Here is a 23,119-nt window from a genome sequence, read left to right as displayed (position 1 = left end):
TTATTATTATTATTATTTAAATTCATCCAGGTATTCAGGTGTTGTATAAAAATCTAAAACCAACTTTATTTTTTTTAAAAATATGATTCCACACTTCATGGAACATTTGTGAAAACGAAGAATCAAGAATTACTGCAATTCTCCCATTAAACTGGATAACATTGCATGCCATGAGACAAGACTTGATTTACACTGATATCCCTCTTAAAATTAAGTTACAGTGTCGTAACTCCCTGTAACTATCATTTTGCTCCAGTTGACCCATAGTAACAGTCATATTGGGCAAGATAATTTCACAATGGCTGAATGCGTCTGTTTTCACTCATACAACAAGCACACAAGCCACATCATGCACTGTTCACCCCAGCAAGACAAATATCACAACCAATTATTTATCAGATCGTAATTACTCCCTTTCATCTTGATCACTTCAAGTCCAGAAGACTTTTAGGATATTTAAGAAGTGCCAACAGATTTGTAATTATTTTTAAGTCAGGGGATTTGTAGAGAAATGATTTGAAAAGCTTGCACTACAGTTTATTCAATCAGACTGAGAATGGCCTGCAGGGTTTGATTGATTGATTGATTGATTGATTGATTGATTGATTTTATTTGTTTCATTCAAGGAATGAAAAGAAATAGAAAGAAGTGAGACTTATGATGTCTGCCCCTAAATAGATGGCAAGGCACTATGGTAGTGAGCTTCACCGTGAGACAATCCTCAGTTAATTAATGGCTTGGGTCCCTTTCCTGCAAGGAGTTTAATACAAATTCTTCTCTTGGGTCCCACCATCTAAAAATGAGCATGTGTGAAATGTTTTTGGCGCAACAACACACGTAAACAATATTTCAATGCTCTTTGATTTCATTTCACTGTATCTATCTATCTATCTATCTATCTATCTATCTATAAGTTCTGAAAACAAAAATAAAATAATAATAGAAATTGAAAATTTTGCACATTTGTTGGTGTGTGCAATATAAAGATCATACCAGTTATGACATCTGACATTGCTTTGGAAAATTCATGTTCACATGCATCACACAGATATTGATATCTGTCCTGTTCCCCAGGATCTCCATAGCCGGTCTGAAGAGGGAAGTTCACTCAAATCTAACAGTGCTGTGCCTTTATCCTCACACAGAGGGGAAGCTATGGCCATGTGTGTATACTGTACACACAATAGAGTGTTCTGGTGTTTCTAATCAGCCAAGTAAGGGGGAGGGGAAACAAAGACTTTATTGTTAATCTCAGCCTAGGGAGCTGGGTTTTTTTCACTTAAAGAAATAACTGAATAACTCTTAACAGATTCCCTACTGTGGTACTTTGTATCTATTTAAACAGTGTAATTGTAAACAGATTTAGAGAGTATAAACTGCAAGTAATCCTGAATGGGGAAAAGTCTTTCCTATAAACAGGTCTACAGCTAAATTATAATTGTAAGTAAATAATTGCACAGTTATTGCCGACACATACAAAAGCTTGTTTATAACTAAATTATATCAATATTCCAATGAGTTGTCTATCTTTCCATGTTTCCAAAAGCCAAACTGTGAGAGGCAGTTTTCTGATCAAAATTGCCTTTTCAGAGGTCAGAGGGCGATGGTTTGAGCTCTGATGCTGAGGGACTACAGCAGCAGAAAACCACACCAGCTGCCACTCCAGCCAGCCAAGGACAGGAAACTGAGGCCGCAGTTCACAGCAGAGTTGGCCAAAAGAAGATTGGGTAAAAGTTTCCTGATCTGATGAGCCTCAGTCTTGCAACATTCAGATGGTGTGATCTGAAATTGAAGGCTTAAATTCTTCAGCCTTATATAATTCTAAAAGAAACTCACACAATGTACCTGATAAAATGGCCAGAGAACTTTTGAGCTATATACTTGCTATATATTTTTTATATATAAATTAGATCAGATGAACATTTATATAACCAAAATTACTCATTGAAAATTAAATTAAAAGAATCAGTTAAATGTCTTGCATGGTGTTTCCGGTGATGTTTATATACGGTGCGGACAAATTCTGTCGCGGTGACGTCATCCGGTGTTCTCCGGTGCGGCCGGAACAGTCTTCATTCAGGCGCGCGGTGCATGCTGGGAAACGTAGTTTCTCACTCAGTGGAAATTTCCAATAGATCTGTCTGGAGGAGTGAGTGGAAATTTACTCTGTTTTCCTCCTCTGTATTACGCAGAGCTGAGAGGCCTTGGAGGACGTTTGCTGGAAGTCAACCAGTTTAATCATATTCTCATTGGACAGCAGAGTCTGCTGACACAGATGTTTGTCGTAATTATTACAACATGACTGATCATGAGTGCCACAATGGTACAGCTGTGTTATCATGGTTTTCTGTGTCACATCAGAATCAGAAGCAGGTTAATTACCTACAGTAGCCTATATGGGGAATTTGTTTCTGGTGGAGGTGCAAGCATAGACAACAGAAGGAACAAATTTACAAAGGCACAAGTATAAGATATAAATAGAAGGAATTGAGAGACAAACAAATAATACAACAGAATAACAATAAATATGGCAAGGATTTATAGAATCAACATAATTTACAACATTATACAGTGTTTCACAAATATTAAGATAAATACTATCAGAATCAAATCTATTATTATTATTATTATTGTTATTATAATTATTGTCATCATTATTATTATTATCAGGTTTATTTCAAGGTTACATATAGACAGAAACTACAACCCCACACACACTTAATAAAGCACTGAGATACCATTTGTGTATATATCTTCTTTTGGATTTCACTGGAAATTGACCGCAATAATAATCAATTTTCCAATCTTTAAGCAATACAAACACTCATCCTCCTTGATCCCACTACACTGTGTTGACAGTAGCAGCAAAGCAGGCTGTTATAATTGGTTATGAGTGGTGGCTTTAATCCTTCTGTTGTAAAATGTGCTGTTTCCTCTTGATGAATTGACAGATGATTTTCAAAGAACTTTTATTCTGTGTACAGTCAGTCATGTTAAAAATGTTAACAGATGTGTATAAATAGGTTTCGATGTATTTTCTGATGTGCATTATAATAGAGGTATGGGCTGAAGCTTTTCCTGAGAGGCTTTGATAAATGAATTAGGTCAACATGATGGTCATATAAAACATTGATACTCTGCTGCATTATCAAAACAAGCAGTTGTTTGCTGTTTTGGAAAATTGCCTGATTAAAAACTTAAGCCTGATTAGCAGACTGACTTCTGTAATCAGCAAGGTCAGAAGTTTCCAGAAGTTTCTCTGAGCTGAGAAGACAACAGAGCTGTACCACTTCGGCTCATAATCTACTTTTACATAGAAGGATCTGTTAGTATGAAAACATCTTTTCTGACGTTTATCAGAATTGACGTTTTTAATTCCTGTTAATCTGCAGTATTTACATGTAATGGATTACCTGCACCAAGCTAAAGAAGCAGACGTTTCTAGAATTTCCATGTTGTATAACAGTATCAATTATTAAAGTGTTTGTTGTTGTTGTTGTTGTTGTTGTTGTTGTTTAAACTTTACAGAAACTGGACACAAATATAGATTTTTGAAGCAGGAAATGCCCCAGACTGGGCAAATATTTCATTCATATACATGGTTTCTTTTGAAGTTTTGCCCCATTTCTTCCAGGGTGTGCTTAGACAAATAACGTTATTTTATTCAGTAATTGCAAAACAGTGTTATGATCAGGTTAGTAAGATGATTCCAACTCTAATAAAAAACAAGATAAGCATCACAGGGTGAAGGCTTTTCCGCGTGTTCAAGGAGGTGGGCGTGTTTGTTCAGCCGCCTGCTGCCTTCTCAATTTTGTAAGCCACACTTCAAATGCCTCTGTCCTTTTTATGTGCTCTGATAAATATCACAGGTGAAATCAAAAGTGCGGGACTGCGAGCGGCGGGGAGAATCTCTCGGAGGTGTTTGGAGCGGCAGCGCGTCACGGGTGTGCCGCACGTGCGGGGCGTGGAGCGGCGGTAACTATAAGAAGGAGAGGAGAGAGGGGAGGACAAGAGCAGAGAGGAGGAGGGGAGCGGAGGCATCACCGCAGGAGAAACAAAACCAAACCCCGGAGACAGGAGGCTGCGAGGCTGTGGAGGTCGAGGAGAAGCGCGGTGCGGTCCACAGGTCGGAGCCCCCGGAAAGCGGCTTTAGCATCCTTAGCGCTAACACTAAGCTAACAAGGTACATGTTTAGTGTTCTCTGTCGTGACTGTGCAGCCGGTGAGTCTGTGTATAAACGCCGTGTTACGGTCATATGTCAGCCTCGTTTTATTGTGTATTAGCACTTTGTGTTTGGGCTATAATGAGGACACGAACCCCCCCTTGAAGATGCAGATGAATGAATGACTGTTCTAGAAATTTCCGAGCACCTGATTGGTGCGTCTGAATCCACTCGCCTCGCCTGGACTGGGACTGCGCTGGCGTCGCCTCTGAGGCTGTCAGACACATCTGGACCTGTGTTAAAGCCTCATTGTTCTGTTCAGCAGCAATCAACAATGCACACTGCTTCGTGAAGGCGTCAGCTGGCTTTTACCTGCAACCAAGGCTCAATGTTTTAACAGCAAACAAAAGAGCAATGCAGTGTCCCCTCCCCCTTTTACAGATAATTTGATCAGAGCAGCTGTTGCCTTCTTGAAGAAATGTGGCTGAACAAGATTAATGTTTAACTGACACTTGACTACACATCGCTTCAGAGGTGGCAAGGTCTCACATTCTTGATGAAACAATGCTAATGTGGAGAAACTTTGACAAAAGTTCATGTTTAACCCATTTACTGAATGAAAAGTAAAGAATTAACAGGTTGTCAGGTGCACCAAAGGAAAGATAAATTAAGCACCATGTTACAGTGAAACCATGGATATGCCAGCTTAGCAACCAGCAATGACATAAACCACAAGTCAACTTGTATCACACTGAAAAATGTTGCAATGGTATTAACCTCGCATGGCTTTAAATTAAACATGACTTCAATTCAAAACTTTCTCTTGGAAAAACTTTGTTGGTGTGACTTAATCAATCAATTTGCAAACTTCTTCACCTTCATTGTCAATATTTGTTGCCGTCAGGTGCACTAATCCTTTAAGAATCTTTCTCATAGATGCAAAGAAAGAGCAGGTTTTAGGAAAAATATATGTTCAAGCACAAATGCTTGAAAAGTATGCAGTAGCAAAGTACAAATTCTTAATTACTTGACGTTGGCGTTTTTCTGTTCCATAGCACTGCACATAATGTTCCACAATAAGAACAAAAACAGTTAACTTTGATCAGGTACAGTGTAAAATGAATGAACAGATTCAGTGCAGGTAGGCTGTTTGAAACATCTTTCAGAAACAAGTCCAGAGCTTCAGTGGACGAAGGGTTTCTCTCTTCATGTAAGGTCAAACACACTCCGTGATGTTAACATCTGTATGACTCACGTCATTACTTCTAGTAGAGAGACTAATCTGCCTCTTTAAAGTAGTATTTAATGACACTGACTACTTGTGTTTGGGATTATGTTCTGCTGTCAAGTAAATCTGGAACCAGTCACATGTTTCTTCTTGTATGTTGTAACAAGAACATTTCTTTGAGACATTCCTACAACTTTCCTGGTATAGATTTCCACCAGTCAATTAAGATGCAATAATTTGTCCAGACAATCCTATTTAAATTTACTGCCCTCTCATGGTACCTGCAGCTGTGCGCAGAGTGAGAGTTCTCTGAAATGAAAATGTTTTTTGCCAGAATTCTGTATTATGTAACTTTGCAAATCACATTTATGTTTATCTGTTGAATGACATTGCTGTTTTTTAGAGCCAGAGTCTCTTAGGCAGTTTATGGCGAGCACATGGAGTGTCGCCCTTGATGATGAGACGGTAAAATGAAAACAAAGACTTCTTTTTCTGCGATAGATGGTTATGCACAGAGCATGGCTGTGAAGACGAAAGCGTGGGGTTATTTTCTAACATGCATGCCAGACTAAAACCTCCAGAGGCCTCTGCGTGTGTGTGTGTCCTCAACCGTTGTTGAATCTGTTTTGTGGCTTTATTTCTGGTATAAGCTGTGTAGACAGTGATATCAGCATGAGAATTTAAAATATATTGATTGTGTTTAATCAGTGTTTTTGTGGGATGAGGTCATGCCTTGTTAGCCTTTGCATTTTTCTTAATACTTAATTTTTCATGGTCAAAACTACAAAATTGTTGACTAGGCTGGGGCTGCAACCACAAGACTGTCTTTTGGATTTTCCCCACATATTTTGTGCTTTCGAATGCAGGCGTGTTCGTTATGTGTATATTATGAATTGCAGACTTGTTTGCTTATTCAGTTAATGCTAGGCTACCTGCAGTGTCTTTGTCCTTACAATTTTGCTTGCATTATTTTTGATGTCTTACATAATGTTTCTAGAAGTTCTTACAGTCGCATTGCTTGGATTCTTTTGTCTCCAGCGGATTAGAGAGGAAAGTCATGAGCAGGTTAAACCCAAAGACTGATGCAGGAAAAATACCACAGTACCTTAACTGAAGTCATTTAAAGGTGCCTTAAGGAATTTGCACGTTTTAAGCGAAACGGCGCCCCCTGCAGGCCTTGGGCGTAATGCAGCTTAGTGAAAAATTCGTCCCTGTGGCTCGCATGCACGGAAGAGGGAACTCCGTCTTCGCTCGTTTAGTAGCGCTCAAGTAAGATTTAAGTTTCTTTTACCTGGTGGAGTCTGTGCTGGAGCTGTGGCAGTGCTAGAAGCCAGTCTTTTCTTACTTTCTGGGAGATCCTGCTCAGTTGTTGCTCACTAAGCATCTGGCGGAGTAATGGCGGACAAGACGAAACCTAGCCAGCCGGAGCGTGCATTATGTCATTCCTTTCAAATTCTCCCCAAAAAATTCTGGTGCCGGACCGGCACTGCAACTTTCAAGTGACAATTTAGCACTGTTAGCGGTACTTGTAATGAATATGTCAGGGCACATTGTACACATCATTAAAAATGTGTAACATATTTATGGTGGAAAATAAGTATTTTTAAGGTTGTAAAACTCCTTAATGCACCTTTAAACCAGTGTTTTTTTTATTATGCCGTGTGTATTACAGACTATTATTCCATACCGATGGTTTGTTTCATGAGGTGTTTTTATGATTTCATGTTGTGGATTGTGATGTGATGTCTAGTTTGATACAAGTGACAGTTAAGCAGCCCTGTATGTTGTTATCTTGTTATCACAGAGGCTGTTGTCAAGTGTAACACACTTGCAAAACAAAGGTTCATTTCAAAAGACCAGGGAGGTATTTTGTTATTTACCTGACAGTTTCGGCAGCTGTCAGCTGTCTTCTTCAGAGAGTCACGTGATGTTGTGGTGACGTATCTTGTCAGCTGATTTATACAGGTTTTGGCGCTATTCTCCCACTGGTGGAAGCGGGAGAACAGCGCCATCTGCAGTCCGACTTCTTGAGTACAGCATCCCAGGTGCTGTACACACCTGCGGGAGAACAGCGCCATCTGCAGTCCGACTTCTTGAGTACAGCATCCCAGGTGCTGTACACACCTGGGATGCTGTACTCAAGAAGTTGGACTGCAGATGGCGCTGTTCTCCCGCTTCCACCAGTGGGAGAATAGCGCCAAAACCTGTATAAATCAGCTGACAAGATACGTCACCACAACATCACGTGACTCTCTGAAGAAGACAGCTGACAGCTGCCGAAACTGTCAGGTAAATAACAAAATACCTCCCTGGTCTTTTGAAATGAACCTTTGTTTTGGATTATAACTTGGAAGACCAATGAACCTTTTTGGACTGTAACACACTTGTGTTTGGTGTCTTGTTCTCTCAAATCAAGGCTCTAATGAGGTGTTTGTCTTTGCTGTCTTGCAGGAATGTTAACTCTAGGCTTTTCTAGACCAGAGGCCTGCAGCATCCTCCACTAAAACTAGAACGACCTCAGTGCCGACGGATGACCCCATCCAACGAGCACCTAGTGAATTTGACCTGACGGTGGATTCTACAGCTTCCATCCAGACAGCAAACCAAGCAGAGCATTCCTCTTTTTAAACAATTGCTTCCTTTGCCTTGACTTTATAGACACTTTTTTTTTTCTTTTGGAAAGCTTGAGATAGCTGCGATTCTTTCGAAGAAGAGAGATTTTAAAGGTGATCTTTCAAAATGGGCCCTGGAATGGAAGCAGCGGACATCGCTGTGGTTGGCCTGTATTTCATGCTGGTGCTTGCCATCGGGTGTTTGGCTATGTGGAAGGCCAATCGCAGCACTGTGAAAGGCTACTTCCTGGCCGGACGCTCTATGACCTGGATAGTGATCGGGGCGTCGCTCTTCGTCAGCAACATTGGCAGTGAACATTTCATAGGCCTGGCGGGGTCGGGAGCAGCGAGTGGCTTTGCTGTAGGAGCCTGGGAGTTTAATGCACTTCTACTTCTGCAGTTGCTCGGCTGGGTGTTTATCCCAGTCTACATCCACTCGGGAGTCTTCACGATGCCACAGTACCTCTCCAAACGCTATGGTGGCAACAGGCTGAAGGTGTACTTTGCTTGCTTGTCTGTGTTACTTTACATTTTTACCAAGCTGTCTGTGGACTTATACGCCGGAGCTCTGTTTATTCAGGAGTCCCTGGGGTGGAACCTGTATTTGTCTATTGTTCTGCTCATCAGCATGACCGCTCTACTGACCGTCACCGGTGGGCTCATAGCAGTGCTGTACACGGACGCCCTTCAGGCAGTGCTGATGATCGGTGGAGCCCTGACGTTAACTATCATGAGCCTGATCAAGGTTGGTGGACTGGACGGTGTCAGAACTAAATACATGCAGGCAGTTCCTAATGTCACTGCTATAATAGCCACTGGAAACTACACCTATTCCCCTTCTTGTCGCATCGAGCCCAAACCGAACTCCCTGCGCATCCTTCGAGGTCCCCTGGATGAAGACATCCCCTGGCCAGGCTTCATTCTTGGCCAGACCCCTGCATCCATCTGGTATTGGTGCGCAGACCAGGTCATTGTTCAGAGAGTTCTCGCAGCAAAGAACATTGCTCACGCCAAATGCTCAACTCTCATGGCAGGCTTCCTCAAGATCCTGCCGATGTTTGTGATCGTGATTCCAGGAATGATCTCCCGCATCTTGTTTGCGGATGAGATTGCCTGCATCGGCCCAGAGCACTGCATGGCAGTGTGTGGTTCTCAGGCCGGCTGCTCGAACATCGCCTACCCGCGCCTGGTTATGGCCGTGATGCCCGTGGGACTCAGGGGCCTCATGATGGCGGTCATGATCGCAGCTCTGATGAGCGATCTCGACTCAATCTTCAACAGTGCCAGCACCATCTTCACTCTGGACATCTACCAAACAGTTCGGGAGGCGGCGTCCCAGCGCGAGCTCCTCATTGTCGGCCGCATGTTTGTCGTGTTGATGGTCGCAATCAGCATTGCCTGGGTCCCTGTCATCATTGAGATGCAAGGAGGGCAGACATACCTCTACATCCAGGAAGTTGCTGGATACCTCACCCCACCAATCGCAGCCCTCTTCCTGCTCGGTGTCTTCTGGAAACGGTGTAATGAAACAGGTGCCTTCTGGGGAGGTATGACCGGTTTCACACTCGGTACCCTACGACTGATCTTGGCTTTCATCTACCGGCAACCTCGCTGTGACCAGCCGGACGACAGGCCCGCATTCATCGTTCATGTCCACTACATGTATTTTGCGGCCGGGCTCTTCTGGATCTCTGGTTTGGTGGCAGTGATAGTTAGTCTCTGCACACCTCCACCGAACGAGGACCAGGTTCGTACTACCACGGTCTGGGGCCTTCGCAACATTGAAAAGGTTCCCCCGAAGAACAGAGATGAAGCGTATCACCTTACAGAGAAGAACCATTATAACGGTGACGGTCGCTTCCATAAAGAAATCCCCCCAGATGTACAAAAAGAGAAGTGCCCGGACGGCGCGGATGTCAGACTCTTAGTGCCGTCCACCGACCACGACCCGGCGACCCCAAGTACTGAAACGTCGCCAGCCACCACCCCAGCAGAACAGTTCAGTAGAGGAGGGATGGAGAGGATCAGAGAAGACAAAGACTTGAGTGCTGATGGGAGATCCAGTCAGTGCATGCGTCTAATGGATTGCTTTTGTGGATATGAAGACGGAACAAAAAGCACTCAGCCCAAATTGGCAGAAGATGAAGCCAGAGCGATTGCAGAAATGTTGTATGAACCGCCAAGAGTGAAGATATTCCTCAACCTGGGCCTGCTGTGCGTCTGCTGTGTGGGCATCTTCATGTTTGTTTATTTCTCACTGTAGTGAAGCCCTGCGCTGGACTAACAGGGACTGGTGTGGGGTTTGTAGCTGCTTTTTTTACAGGTGTCTGTCACGCTTCAGCCTGTTGCGAAGGGTTGAATTTTCAGATATGAGAAGCTCTGTCTGTAATATTTACAGTTGTCTTTTGTAGCTCTCTTAACAGGGATTTAAGCTTATTCTAATCATTTTTTTTAAATGATTAAAGCCTCATTAAGAAGAAGAAAACAAAGTATTTCTATGACCAACTCTTCTTTGGCACTTATTTGTCCAGTTTGTACAGCGCTTGTTAATCCTGCATTCAAACTGGGATTTATAAAACTTTGAATTTGTTATATGCCTTATCTGACACATGCACTTGTCTATTTCATTGTGAAAGAATCTATGTAATTTGTGATTAAAAAAAAAAATTCCCGTTGAGTGTCTTAGTTGCTGTAGCAGTCATATCTCTACATTAACTTAAATGATTCAGTTTGAAGCCATGACAGTTTTGTTTGAGTGACTTTGACTAAGCTATATTGGTAGAATTTCTAATATGTTATTGCTTAGATTTGTATTGTGCCCTGCAAGGTTGTTTTTCATGTTTTCACCAAATATATATTTTTTTGTTTTGTTTTTCCATTTGCTTGATAGAACTTGTTTTAATTTGTATCCCAGTCTGTTGTTCATCAAGGCTCTGTTATAAATTCTGCAAAACTGGAAATATTGTATCTGAGTCCATTAGTGAAGCTTCTGCTGTGGTTACTATTTGGTATTCAGAGTATGTTCATGCTTAGCAGCACACTACAGTGAGAAAAGCACAAGAGTAGTTTTATTTTCCCTCCTTTTCACAAGAACGAGATCTACAGCTGTATTGCTATTTTTAATAGTTCATATACAATGTTTTTTCTACTACTGTGATATGTTGTAATATTTTTTGGTGTGTGACTTTATGCCATTGTTCAAAACCAACATACAGCTTTTTATGCACTCATGTATCATACAAAAAAAAAGCTGCAAATACCAATGCTTATGACTCTATATCAGGTTGTATTTTATGCGTTTGTTCATTCTGTTTTCCAGGTTTTTGAGAAGTGTGTCTAGTTTCCTGTATTCTGTTACTGTTGTGTTCAATGCTTTTCAGAGATCACTGTAAAACCCACAATATATAGTTCTCCAATTGTAGGCTTAACACTTGCATATCTACTGTGTCTATATATTTGTGAGTGCTGCAGTGCTGAAATATCATTTAAACATGTTTTACATACATATTTTACCAACCTCCCACCAAATGGGAAACACTGAAGCAGAAATAAGAAACTGTTTAGTATCGAAAAAAGTTTTGTGCAGCGATCACATCTATCCAAAGCTTTGATATAAAAATGCTTTTTCATTCCGTATGTTTTCACTCACCTTCATTGGGCAGAGAGGATGAAAAACAGGAAGGTTTCAGCTGTTTCTTGCCGGAGTGTTTCAGTTGTTTGCCTTCTGGATCGTGATCATTATTCCCACAATGTATCCTCCACACAACAACTTCTCAACCCCGCGATATGAGAAACATAAGTGCAAAATGCTTTTTTGTGTGTTCTATTATTGACAGCAGTGTTGAATGACCTCTGTTTAAAGTCTCGGCGTCATAATTTGGTTGTTCTCCGTCGATGTTGGGCACAAGTGATGCATAACAAGGAAGATTGTATGAGAAAAATGCTGTATGGAAAAGAGCTTTAAAAATGTTGTTTCTCCCCATTTTTTCTTTCTGAGAGAATAAATGTTATTTTTTATGAATTTTATTTTTAGAGGCTGAAATAAAGTTCCTGTGGATACAAAAAAATACAAATGAGTTGTCATCCTTTATATTCATGAATAAATGATTCACTTTAGTGTCAACAGTTATTTTTCTACAACAGAATCTCACATTCCGTCATGTGATTATCAGCTGCTTCAAAGATCAGTTGCTTTTTGATAATGAGAACAATCTGTTCAGAGCCAGTCCAGGATCAGGTGATTCCAGGTATCAGTACACAACATTCATGCAATTATATAAAAAAAAAAAAAGCAACTGACTCACAAATCCCCACTTCATTCTTTTCTTAAATACATATCCTCTTTAATCCTTAGTAAACATCACACCTCTTGAAATGGTTTTCTGACAGTCTTGAAGGAGTTTCCCAGAGAAGCTGAGCACCTGTGGGTCCATCTCATCTGGATGGGGTTTAGCTGAGGTGACTGTGGATGTCAGGTCAGGTCTCCTTCTTGGTCAAACAGCCCTCACAAAGCCTGCAGATCTATTTTATTTGCACAAATGAACCGTCTCAGGTGACGGCCTCACGCAGCTCAATGAGAGGAGAACAAGAGTTTGCAGCGCTGTCAACAAAATAAAGGCTGACTGCTTTGAGAGATCTAAAATATAAAACTTGTTTTGAGTTATTTTAATTTTTTTCTGTTTACTACATAATTTTGATAAATCTACAATATATGAAAGTAAAGAACAAACATTGAATAAGGAAGTGTGTTAAACTTTTGACTTGGAGTGTAGATTATAAATTACCTCATGGAAATATACTTTCCGCACATAACTCATAGTTTTGAATAGGATTGAAAGAAGGGATTATGTGGGTCAGAGAAAGTATTTCTGTGTCGCATGAATGTCAGTGTTGAATTAATCTTTTTATCAGAGGGTGTTATCCAGAGGGCGCGACATGCGCTCCCATTTAGAAAGTGACTCATGTCACTGATGTCCTGTGACTCCATGAGCAACAGGTTAAAATCCAACATGCACACTCAGAGGGAGGGAGAGGAGCTGCTGGGAAAACAAAATGAAATGGACATCTACTTTTCCTGAAAGATGTTTAATCAGGAGTCATGACAGCGGACGAGTCACTGCCTCGCTGACAGCTGAAGCCATCCTGTCACTCAGATTCATCATCCTGGGAAACGGAGAGTCAGGATATAATAAATATATGATTCACCAACTCAACAGTGAGTGTGAGTGACTGAGTGTTTGAATAAGTGTAAGACCGGCCTCCATTCACCTCTGCTCTGAAAGAAGCAGCCTCCAAACCCCTGAAGGTACAGGTGTCAAAACAAATCGGAATCCTTTCTCTTTTCCATTTTCACTCCATACATTTATTCAACGAAAAAATATCTTTACATTTGTAGACACTCAGAAAGTTCAGTAATCTGATTGGTTGTCTTTCTGCAGATGGCAGAGGCTCTTAAAAATACCGTGTAGAACAGGACAGACCTGAAAAACTCCCCGTCGCTTTTATTTTGAAGACTTCATAGTCTTGGCATCACTGTAAAGTTTCATCGAAGTGGAGATCATACTTTCGATCTGCATCCTTTGGAGGATTTATCCAGCAGATTGTGTGAAGTGACCAGTTCCGTTAAAGCTATACTCGGACTTCATCCTGTGGATGTTTCTTTTACTGTGGCCAGACAGCGTGATGAAGTTACAGGTTAAGTTAGTCTGAATTCTTCTCGCTTCATATCACAACATTTGGCATCCTCCTCCACAAACCTCTGCCCTGCTTGACTCGGGCCCTCCCTCCTCTACCAAGAGGAAACTAATGATATTGTCCTTGTGGAAAAGTACTGGCATCCAAGCCATGCTTTGTGCATTGTCTATTTTGGACAGTGAGATCTCGAACAGCGATGTGAGACGAATGCTTGAAATGGATGGAGTCGACACAATGAGCGAGGCTATTGTACACAAAATAGTTCCAAAGAAGAACTTAGTGCATGTAAAATATACAGAAACAATTTTTAATGTATTTTTCAAAATTGTATTTTTTTTAATTATATGAAGTGTCACGCCTTCAGCATGTTCTATTTAATTCATATTTTGTGATTAATTTTCAATCCACACAGTGATGTGTTGGTTTACACTCTCATGTCCTCCCTTGAATGACATGTTCGATGTTAACAACCAATAACAACTTCAAAATAATGCAATAAAATATGAAACTTTTTTTTTAAAGAACCATTGAGCGAGAGAGATGCAGAGTATTCACTTCAGTGACTGAATATGACCAATATCCATCCAGTAAACCTGCTTTCAATGAGCAAACTGAACCAAACCTGACAAAAAAAAAAAACAATTTCCAAGAGATTGAGACATATTTATGTACTTTTACATTGCTGGCTTGCAGTTATTTCATTTTGGAAGGATCTTTTTTAAATAATACTTCAGTCATGTATTACATTACATTACACATAAGTGTTATAATGACAATGATTAAATAGAGCCTACACATATACTCTAAGCTTAAAATCTGTGATGTGCTCTTCTTTTTCTGACTGAATTTGGGGCCAAATTGTCAAAATAAGCTCAATTTCTTTTGCTGTCCTTTTGGTTTTCTATCTGTATCTATCTTGACTTATGAAACCTATTTGTTTGCTTGTAATAAATGTATTGATGACTTTCCATGTCTAAATGTCTTCATTTAGGCCTGAATAAAAGAAATAGAAGTGAACTGAAACATTCTGACAATGAACTGAGGGGTAGCAGCAGTTTTTGGAGTTTGTGTGATGGGGTGTAATGTGCACGGCGATAATTTGTATAATTTTTCTTTCACCTTTGTAATTCAGATGAATCTCATTGAATAAAATTGCGAGCTATGTAAAGATGCCATCCACCTTTGTATTTTGCAGTGGAAATAAAACACATAAATGAAAGAATTTGGAAAGTGTTGCACTGAATTTTTTGTGTCCTTGAGGTTATTTCTGCATGTTTATGACTGAATAAAATGAAATGAGGAGTCTTGATCTTGCATTACACCACTGAATGGATTTAAATGGCAGCTTTCTTTTTTATTACACTTCGATATTCTTGCATCTACCATCCGTCTCACTATTTACAAAGACCATTTCATAATTTACTCTGTGATTTCCATCAGGCTACCACTGCTAATTTAGAAGAAATGTCGAGATGCTAACGTTGCTAAATACAGTGTCTTTCCTGGTAAAGGACCTTAAATAAGAGTAGAGACTGTATTTACGAGCCACGTGGTTTGCCATGTAATTAAGTCCTGTCAGCTGAGATGCAGCAACCAGCGTAGCATCAATGTACAGCTGGGTTTGGAAGGAGGAAGTGGTGATTGCATCGTTTCAGGGTGGGAAATTGTCGATGCCTGGCCTGTTGACTTTAACGCTGGGCACAACAAACACTTCAAATCTGTATTTCTGCCATAATTTCATAATTTAAGACGCCTGTTCTTGTCAGTGGTTGCAACTTAATTCATACTCGTTTTCATTTCCGGCTGATGTTTCCATGTTTGTGTTTGTTTGCTTTGACTTTTTATCAGGTTCCCCTTTTTATTCCGATGTTTTGAACAGTTGTGGCGGCATTGAAAGCAGCCACGTCCGGTATGCGGCGCGACTGTTCAACTATACGACCAAAACACGGTGGATGCATTCCGTTCATTCCCCAATCACAGCCCCGACTCAACTTCAGCGGCATGCCAGGGATTCTGGGAATAATCCGTGGAATGAGGCTTGAATGGCAAAAGGAAATATTTACCTCAATTTGAAATAACAGCAGGAAGAATAGAGGTCTGGGGGTCTCGACATAACAGCCGAGTATCAATGTAGAAAAACAACCCTGGGGCCTTTTCCTGTCTTTCGGGGTCAAATTGACCGGCGACAACAGCCGTCTCGATTGGTGACAGATCAACAACACCGCTGCTGGGATGTATGGTGAATCCACACTTCGGTTTAGAAATGAAGGCAGATCAACATGTTAGTCATCGTATGCAGGAGAAAAACAAACCTCATCCATCATCGATCAAAGCCCATTTGTGACTGAAGTCGTTGGTACAACACGAGTGAACGTGTTTGGGACGGTTTCACATTGAGCAACGTTTCAAGTGTTTGTTTTGGGTCTGGTCTTTATTCTCTTGCCTTGGTTCTCATAGTGTTAAATTAAAAACATGCTTCGTAAATGTTGCCTCTTCAATGTTCGCAATGCACATGCACCCCGCCCTTGGCCCCAGCGCCCCCCGATCAGGATAAAGCCGTATAGAAGATGGATAGATGGACACATTCAAAACAAGACTCTTTATTGATGATAAAGTCCAGATTTTCTCCAAGAAAAGACAAAATAAAGTTAAAAAAAAAAAAAAAAAAAATTCTCAAATATGCAGAAGGAGTGTTACAGGGTACGAACTGTAACTGCAGCAGGGACTCAGACAAGATCTGGACTCAGACTGATATGAACGGTAACATAACAACAACTGACCAGGCTTGAGATACAAAACCTGTGCAGAGTGTTGAAAAGGCAGCATTCTGCAGAGAGATGCTCCTTTAACCGGACCACCTGTCCACACCGTGCTGCGACTGTCACTGCAGATCTAACCAGCTGGGATTCCCTCCGTTGGATAAAGCAGTGCTGAAGACGAGCAGATGGATAAAACCTGACTCAAAAGCGATTCCCTGAGAGGGAGCTCTGCTTTTTGATCACGGTCGACTACACTCAACAAAGCTTTGATGAAAAGAAGACATGAATTATAAATAAAACAGACTACAATTATCAAGACAGACGGGATCAATGTCATCTAAAACTAGAGAACAGGGCACAGAAAGAATCCAAGGAACCAACACTGGAAAGGTATGAATAATAAAGACAGAAAAACCTGTGACACAAGCTATTTCCTTTTAACATCATCATATTGCATAATGAATTTGTGTTGTTTAATTAATTCCTTTTTTAAATTAAAAATGCTATTAGTTTAAAAGAAACTAAAAAGTAGAGAGAGCTCCAGCAAGTGAAATTCCTATATGGTGACTCACACCATCATCTGTCCAAATGAAAGAAAAGATTGTGATTGATATAGAGTGCATTAAACTCTAAGGTATCTATGCAAGTTGAGACAGAGTCTCAACTGACATTGTGCTGTCTTATTATATAATACTGTTGTGGCTTTATGCATCAACGAATCACACTTGGAACCAATTTAACCTCTTCGTCACTGCAGGACAAGCGGTTTTATTGCTTTACCTTTAAAGGTGATTATGGATCCCTGCAGTTGGACCAACAAGCAGCCACTAGTTTCAAATTCAAGCTGAACTTGCCAGGACAGAAAGTCTTACACCTCCTTTTCTGTATGTTACAGACTGAGCTGAGGGCTGAACGGAACTTCTAAGGGTTTCACTCACACCATAACCCAAACCCTAAAATCATATTTACATTCAGCTTCCCTGAATCAGGACTATTGCTTTAAGCAATGATGAGACCATCTGACAGTTTTTAGATATTAATTGAAATGGACTCAGAATTTATTCCAACATCTGAGCTGAAATAATGAAATAACAGCACCAGCAGTTGAATCTAATTGTCACAGTGAATCTAAAGCAGGGTGCCAGTGAGGAGATAACGCAAGTGAAATGTAGGAGTGGAAACATAACAAAGAAATCTCGTGTGAAAACTTCTGCAGTGTACCCTCACAGGGTCAAAACAAAAAAAAAAAAAGAAAAAATCGGAACAGAATGAGTGGAAACTCACCACACAAACAAGCCACAGCTTGTTTCTCCTGATTCAAAGGGAGTCCATGTGCAGTGACTCTTGATGGGACGAGCTTTTGTTGGTGTATTTATTACCAAAGTCAACCTGAACTCATTCACGTTTACGTAATCAAGTCTGTGAATTCGCAGGAAACTTAAAAAACCGACGTGCACTTTAAACACCCGCTGTCAACGTAGAGTCCTGTTCCAGCCTGCATGTTCACTTCAAGCAGAAACAGCATCCGGCTTAACTGGGCATTTCAGAGTTTATGTAACATTGAAACCTTGCTGTGGGTTTACGGTTCACTGGCTCTGGTGGCACCCCCTCCACACACACACACACACACACACACACACACACACACACACACACACACGCTCTGCATCGGTCATTTTCGCCTTGGGGTTTTCATAGCTGGTCTGATTTATCTTTGACCCCTGATGTTTCATCTAGCCTGGCTAATAAAGATGTCAGAATTGGCTGGATTTAGTTGAGCTCTCATTTTTTTTTTTTTTTTTTATTACTTGCAAAAGGAGCTGCATTTCACAATATCTCTGCAAAACAGCGTGGCAGTGAGCATCGTAACCTAAAACTGAGATGACCTTGGTTCATTTCCAGACTCTGGGCTTTTTTATGTGGAGCTGGCATGCTCCTCGTGTGTAGTGCTCAAGTGTTCTCAGTAAATCTGTACTTTTCTTCCTTGTCCCTGTGAATATTTCCCATGAACTGGTACTTGGATGTCAAACTCTTGTAAAAAAAAAAAAAACTGCATCAATCTTCATTTATTTATTTATAGTACGCCAGCATTTTAAAGAAGGGTTTGAATAAATAAATAATTTTGTCTGGTATTCTTCATGTTAGGGGCTTTTCATTGATGTTATCATGGTGTCTTCTGCCTGAATGAGTGCCAGTTCTGGAACATAGAACCTGGATAAAAGGATAGAATTTGTTCAAAAAAAAAGAACCTTCTCATTATATTAAGTCACATATTGGTACTGAACAATAAATTAGTTCCAATCTTCACACTTTCCAGGAATAATCTGATCGGTAACTGTATCTGGATGTTGTCCCAGTTTTCTACAGATAGCAGAAGCAGAATAGCTACCAGTGCTTAATGGTTTACCTCGTGAGTTTTAAAACTGTAGCTCGTTGCTTTAGCGATGGTTAATCAGTAATTAAATATTGCTTTAGACACAAGTTAAAAACAATAACAGGACCAGCAGTTGGCATGCTTCTCACTGCCACGTGGAAAAGCCAAATGACAGTCAAGGTCTTATTTCTATCTCTGCAAAAACAAAACATAATCACAGGGCTGTTTATGAGACAACTTGTAGTCAGTAACAAATCATTAACTGTGAATAGAGGCCGAAAAAGTGGGGACTGTTAACTTCTACCGTGTGAGAATGTCACTCTGAAATATCTTTGCATTCAGTAAGATGAGGAATGATCTTTCTGCTGCTGCGGGGCTCTCCGGGAGACATTTACACATAAACGGATTCAGGCAGGGTCATGTTGTTTTCACATTTTTTCTGTATTTGTTGCAACATTCCCCTTCAAGCAGTGGAAATTTACCAACTGATCTTGGTTCCACTTTCCTCAGTGTGTATCTGTTTCACTGTTTTGTGCTCAGCGGCCCCTTTCTGCCTGCATTTCTCTTGACAGAGAAAAGCCTCTATGTGCTCTGTCTGGGCATCGCACAGCAAAGCATGAAGGGTCTGGGACTGATCAGACACCCCCTTCAGCGGAGTGGGGCAGAAAAAAGTGTTGAGGGTTCAATTTCCAGCAGTGATACTCCTCAGAGGTGAAACAGAACAATAATCGCCTGCTGAAACTGATACCTCACAAATAAATGTGAACGACGGCCTCAGCTGATTTCAATATGCATAACACTCACATGCTTCTTTCAGAGCAACAGTTTTACTTTTCTGACACGAGAATTAAGAAAAAAGAGAGAAAAACTAGAATTGTGTATGTTAAAAAATGCAGGTGCATGTTAAACAGGCTGTGGAAAAAGGTTGCATTATACTGCCATCTAGGATAAGCTAACGTAAGTTTGAAATGGTTAGAAAATACAATATCCAGCCACGCCAGGCAGAGAACCAGGCTCCTCTGGGTAGGATGAGGACTCAAACTACCTACCGAGGATTCTCACACAACCAGCTGTAGAGGTCTGAGCCACAGCTGCCTTGCTTCTTCCATTCAGATTAAAATCTGTATCATTAGCAGGTAATATTCTTGTAACATTTTGACTATTATTATGTCTCATGACATAACAATCCACATGATGCCACCAGCACAGCCCTTCACACAGTGTGTAAACACCTTCAACACCCCGGGAGCTGTGGTGTTGACTAGGATGTTGTTTGTGGACTTCAGTTCTGCTTTTAACACACTTGTCAAGCAGACTGTTGTCCAAACTGCGCAGCTTGGATGCTGACGAGCACACCTGCAGATTGATCTGCCATTTTCTCACTGATTGCCTGCAGTCCTCAGCCCTGGCCATGAGCACTGGGGCACCCCAGGGCTGTGTGCTCAGTCCACTGCTGTACACTTTGTACACCCATGACTGCCCACCGATTCACAGCACCAACACCTTTGTAAAATTCGCGGATGACTCTACTGTGGTGGGGCTGATCCAGAACAACGATGAGACGACTTACAGGGAGGAGGTCCTGAACCTCACTACCTGGTGCTCCCTCAATAATCTGGCACTCAACTCCTCAAAAACTAAGGAGTTAGTACAATTGACAGGACCTTGCATGGGGCACCAACACCAGTGCCCTCATGAAAAAGGCACATCAGCGCCTGTACTTTCAGAGGTCACTGAGAAAGGTCAACGTGTCCCAGGACCTGCTGCTGTCCTCCTCCAGCTGTTCTGTAGAGAGCATCCTCACCCACAACATCTTGGTGTGGCTCCTGAGCAGCTCTCAGGCTGACAGGAAGGCTCTGGATAGAGTCAGGAAGTCAGCACAGAACATCATAGGAGTGCAGCTGTCCTCTCTGTCAGACACCTGCAACACCAGATGTCTGCGCAGGGCCACAAGCATCGCCGGTGACAGTTCACACCCTTGGCACAGCCTGTTCTCACTGCTGCCCTCAGGGAGGAGATACAGGTCCCACAAGACCTGCGCCTCCAGATTCGCCAGGTCGTTCTATCCCAGTGCAATCAGAGTACTGAACAAAGTACTCTGTTAAACTGTCCACATGTAAATATTTCTGATGTACCTTATTTCTCACTGTACAGTGTACAATACATATATTCTCTGTGCAATATATACGTACATACATGGTGTACTATCGCTGCTACGGGGCTCTCTGCTGTACATTGGCACATCTGTATATTTGTACTTTTATATTCCTATAAAATGAATTATATTATATAATATATTATATATTAAGAATTATATTCCCCCTTGTATTTTTTGCTGCTCTGTGTGTGTATATTATTTGTTGCTACTCTTATTTCTTTATTTTAAATTCACACCAAAGAGTTGTTTTTAAATGTTGTCATACGTGTATAATGACAATAAATGCTTTCTATTCTATTCTATTCTATTCTATTCTATTCTATTCTATTCATTATTAGCAGAATTCCAACCAGCTATGCAGCCTTCATTCTTCCTACCTCAGTGCTCCTTGATAAACATTTATGGTTTGGTCCAACGTACTAATAAACCTTCAGTATAAAAGACTATTTACCCAGAAAACAACATTTCTGCTGCCATTATTGAACTGTTTCCACTGTACATCACTCACTCTTTTAAACAAATTCTTCTTGGATTGCAGCCTGTCTTTTAAATCTTGGACAATCTTTTATTCAATGTTTACAATGTATTCGCTGGTTTGAAGTAACTCTGATGTTGTGGAAATGCTGCCACCTAGTGATAAGATATAATCATTACACAGATCATCAAATCCCCGCTGAGTTGGAGACGTACCACATCATGATGGGCCATAAGGTCATTCTGCATCATCAGACCACTACCAGCCAGTAGTCAACCTCAACACTCAACCTCAACCTCGGAATTATCTCCAAACGTGTTTTCACTTAAAAACACATAGAATTTCATCCCTGTGGCGGCGTCGATTCCTTACTGATAAGAGAGCAACAAGGTTTAAAAGTGAAATAAACAAGTGATAACCTGTCACCAGTCAAACATTTGAATCAAGCAGTTAGTTGATTCCTGGTGTTTGGACGAAGTGAAACATAACATTGTCAGAAAACTTTAATCTGAACAAAGAACATAGTTTACTCAGCATCTAATGAGACTGAATGCTTTTAAATAGGTAGAGTACTGAACTCCAAAAATTAGCAAAGAAAGTGAAAATCCAAAGTTAATAAACAGCAAACTATAGAATACTAAAACTAAACTAAACTAAACTAAACTAAACTAAACTAAACTAAACACACTTCATCCAGCTGATAAGCAGCATTGTACCTGCAGAGGGCACCGTATTCTTTATTCCACACTGCTGTGGAAACGTCTCTGCAGGTATTAAATTCATCTTTGGGTTAAATCTTGACCTTGAGTGTGGGAAACAGGTTCAAATCCTGGCTGCTGCACGAAAATCTCCCAAGTCTACCATGCAAACTGCTTGATTCTGCAGTGGTAACTCTGGTTAAAAGGGAATTATTCTCAATCCCAGACATCTGGGTTGAGACATTTAAATGGGATCTACATTTTATACGTCACCCAGAACCTTTAAATTAGGGATGCATTTATGACAGAGCAAAGACACTAGCAAATACTCACCTTTCACTTAAAAAAAAAAGGCAAAAAGCTATTTTACACATGTATAATGAGTCCATGGTGCAGCAGTACATTCACATGCTAAGCACACGTATGCAGACCTACTGCAGTCAGTCTGAGTTGCCCTTCGCACACCTGTTTGCTGATTGTCCCACGAGCTGTCACCTAAAATACACCAACATTTTTCCTCCAGCATCAAACATCAAATCTGTTTCTGATCACCTTTTAAATAACCGTGAGACCAAATCTCTTTGGCATCAGCAGCCTCATTCCCCATCAATGAAAACCCCAAAGGGACACCGCAGGAGGAAAATACAGTAAGTCATTATTAAAGCCCCACTGTCATCCTTCGCTATCTTCCGCTCTCACTTGCTGTTTTATTTTTAGCATTCAAACAACTGGTCTCCTAAAAATGGGCCTATCCTTCATGGGTTGGGGAAGAGGCCCGTTGCTATGTATGGTATCCGCCCCCAGCACCTCACAGGCCTGAGAGGACTCCTCTTCTGCCTTTGTGTCTGCAGAGCGAAGGCTTGAAGGAGGAATTGCTGTGGGGGAATAACTTTTAAGGATTTGTAGTAGGATTTTCTTTTTCTTTTTTTTTTTTTTCTTTTTTGGTAGGATGCCGGAGA

The 23,119-nt window shown here is 40.9% G+C and overlaps 1 protein-coding gene and 1 long non-coding RNA gene across 3 annotated transcripts; one reads left to right on the top strand and one right to left on the bottom strand.

Annotated features, from left to right (window-relative positions):
* Positions 1–3,820: 3,820 nt before the first annotated feature.
* On the top strand, positions 3,821–12,356 carry slc5a3b (solute carrier family 5 member 3b). Of its 2 annotated transcripts, none has more exons than XM_030111781.1 (2): positions 3,821–4,126; positions 7,842–12,356. In XM_030111781.1, the coding sequence occupies exon 2, from the start codon at positions 8,130–8,132 to the stop codon at positions 10,263–10,265; it is 2,136 nt and encodes a 711-aa protein (XP_029967641.1). In that variant the 5' UTR covers positions 3,821–4,126; positions 7,842–8,129; the 3' UTR covers positions 10,266–12,356. The 2 variants fall into 2 exon arrangements, with proteins under 2 accessions (XP_029967641.1, XP_029967640.1); XM_030111780.1 differs by having other exon boundaries at positions 3,821–4,183.
* Positions 7,178–7,853, bottom strand: LOC115403029 (uncharacterized). The gene is made up of 2 exons (XR_003933179.1): positions 7,775–7,853; positions 7,178–7,217 (listed from the first exon to the last, which is right to left on the bottom strand). It is a non-coding gene; the product is annotated as an uncharacterized LOC115403029 (long non-coding RNA).
* Positions 12,357–23,119: the final 10,763 nt, after the last annotated feature.

The sequence above is a fragment of the Salarias fasciatus genome, chromosome 16 (assembly GCF_902148845.1).
Source record: "Salarias fasciatus chromosome 16, fSalaFa1.1, whole genome shotgun sequence".
NCBI classification, from domain to species: domain Eukaryota; kingdom Metazoa; phylum Chordata; class Actinopteri; order Blenniiformes; family Blenniidae; genus Salarias; species Salarias fasciatus.
This window is presented reverse-complemented; position numbering and strand designations above follow the sequence as displayed.

Excerpts from the sequence above, each read along its gene's own strand:
- slc5a3b (XM_030111781.1), top strand. The coding sequence starts at position 8,130 with ATGGGCCCTGGAATGGAAGCAGCGGACATCGCTGTGGTTGGCCTGTAT.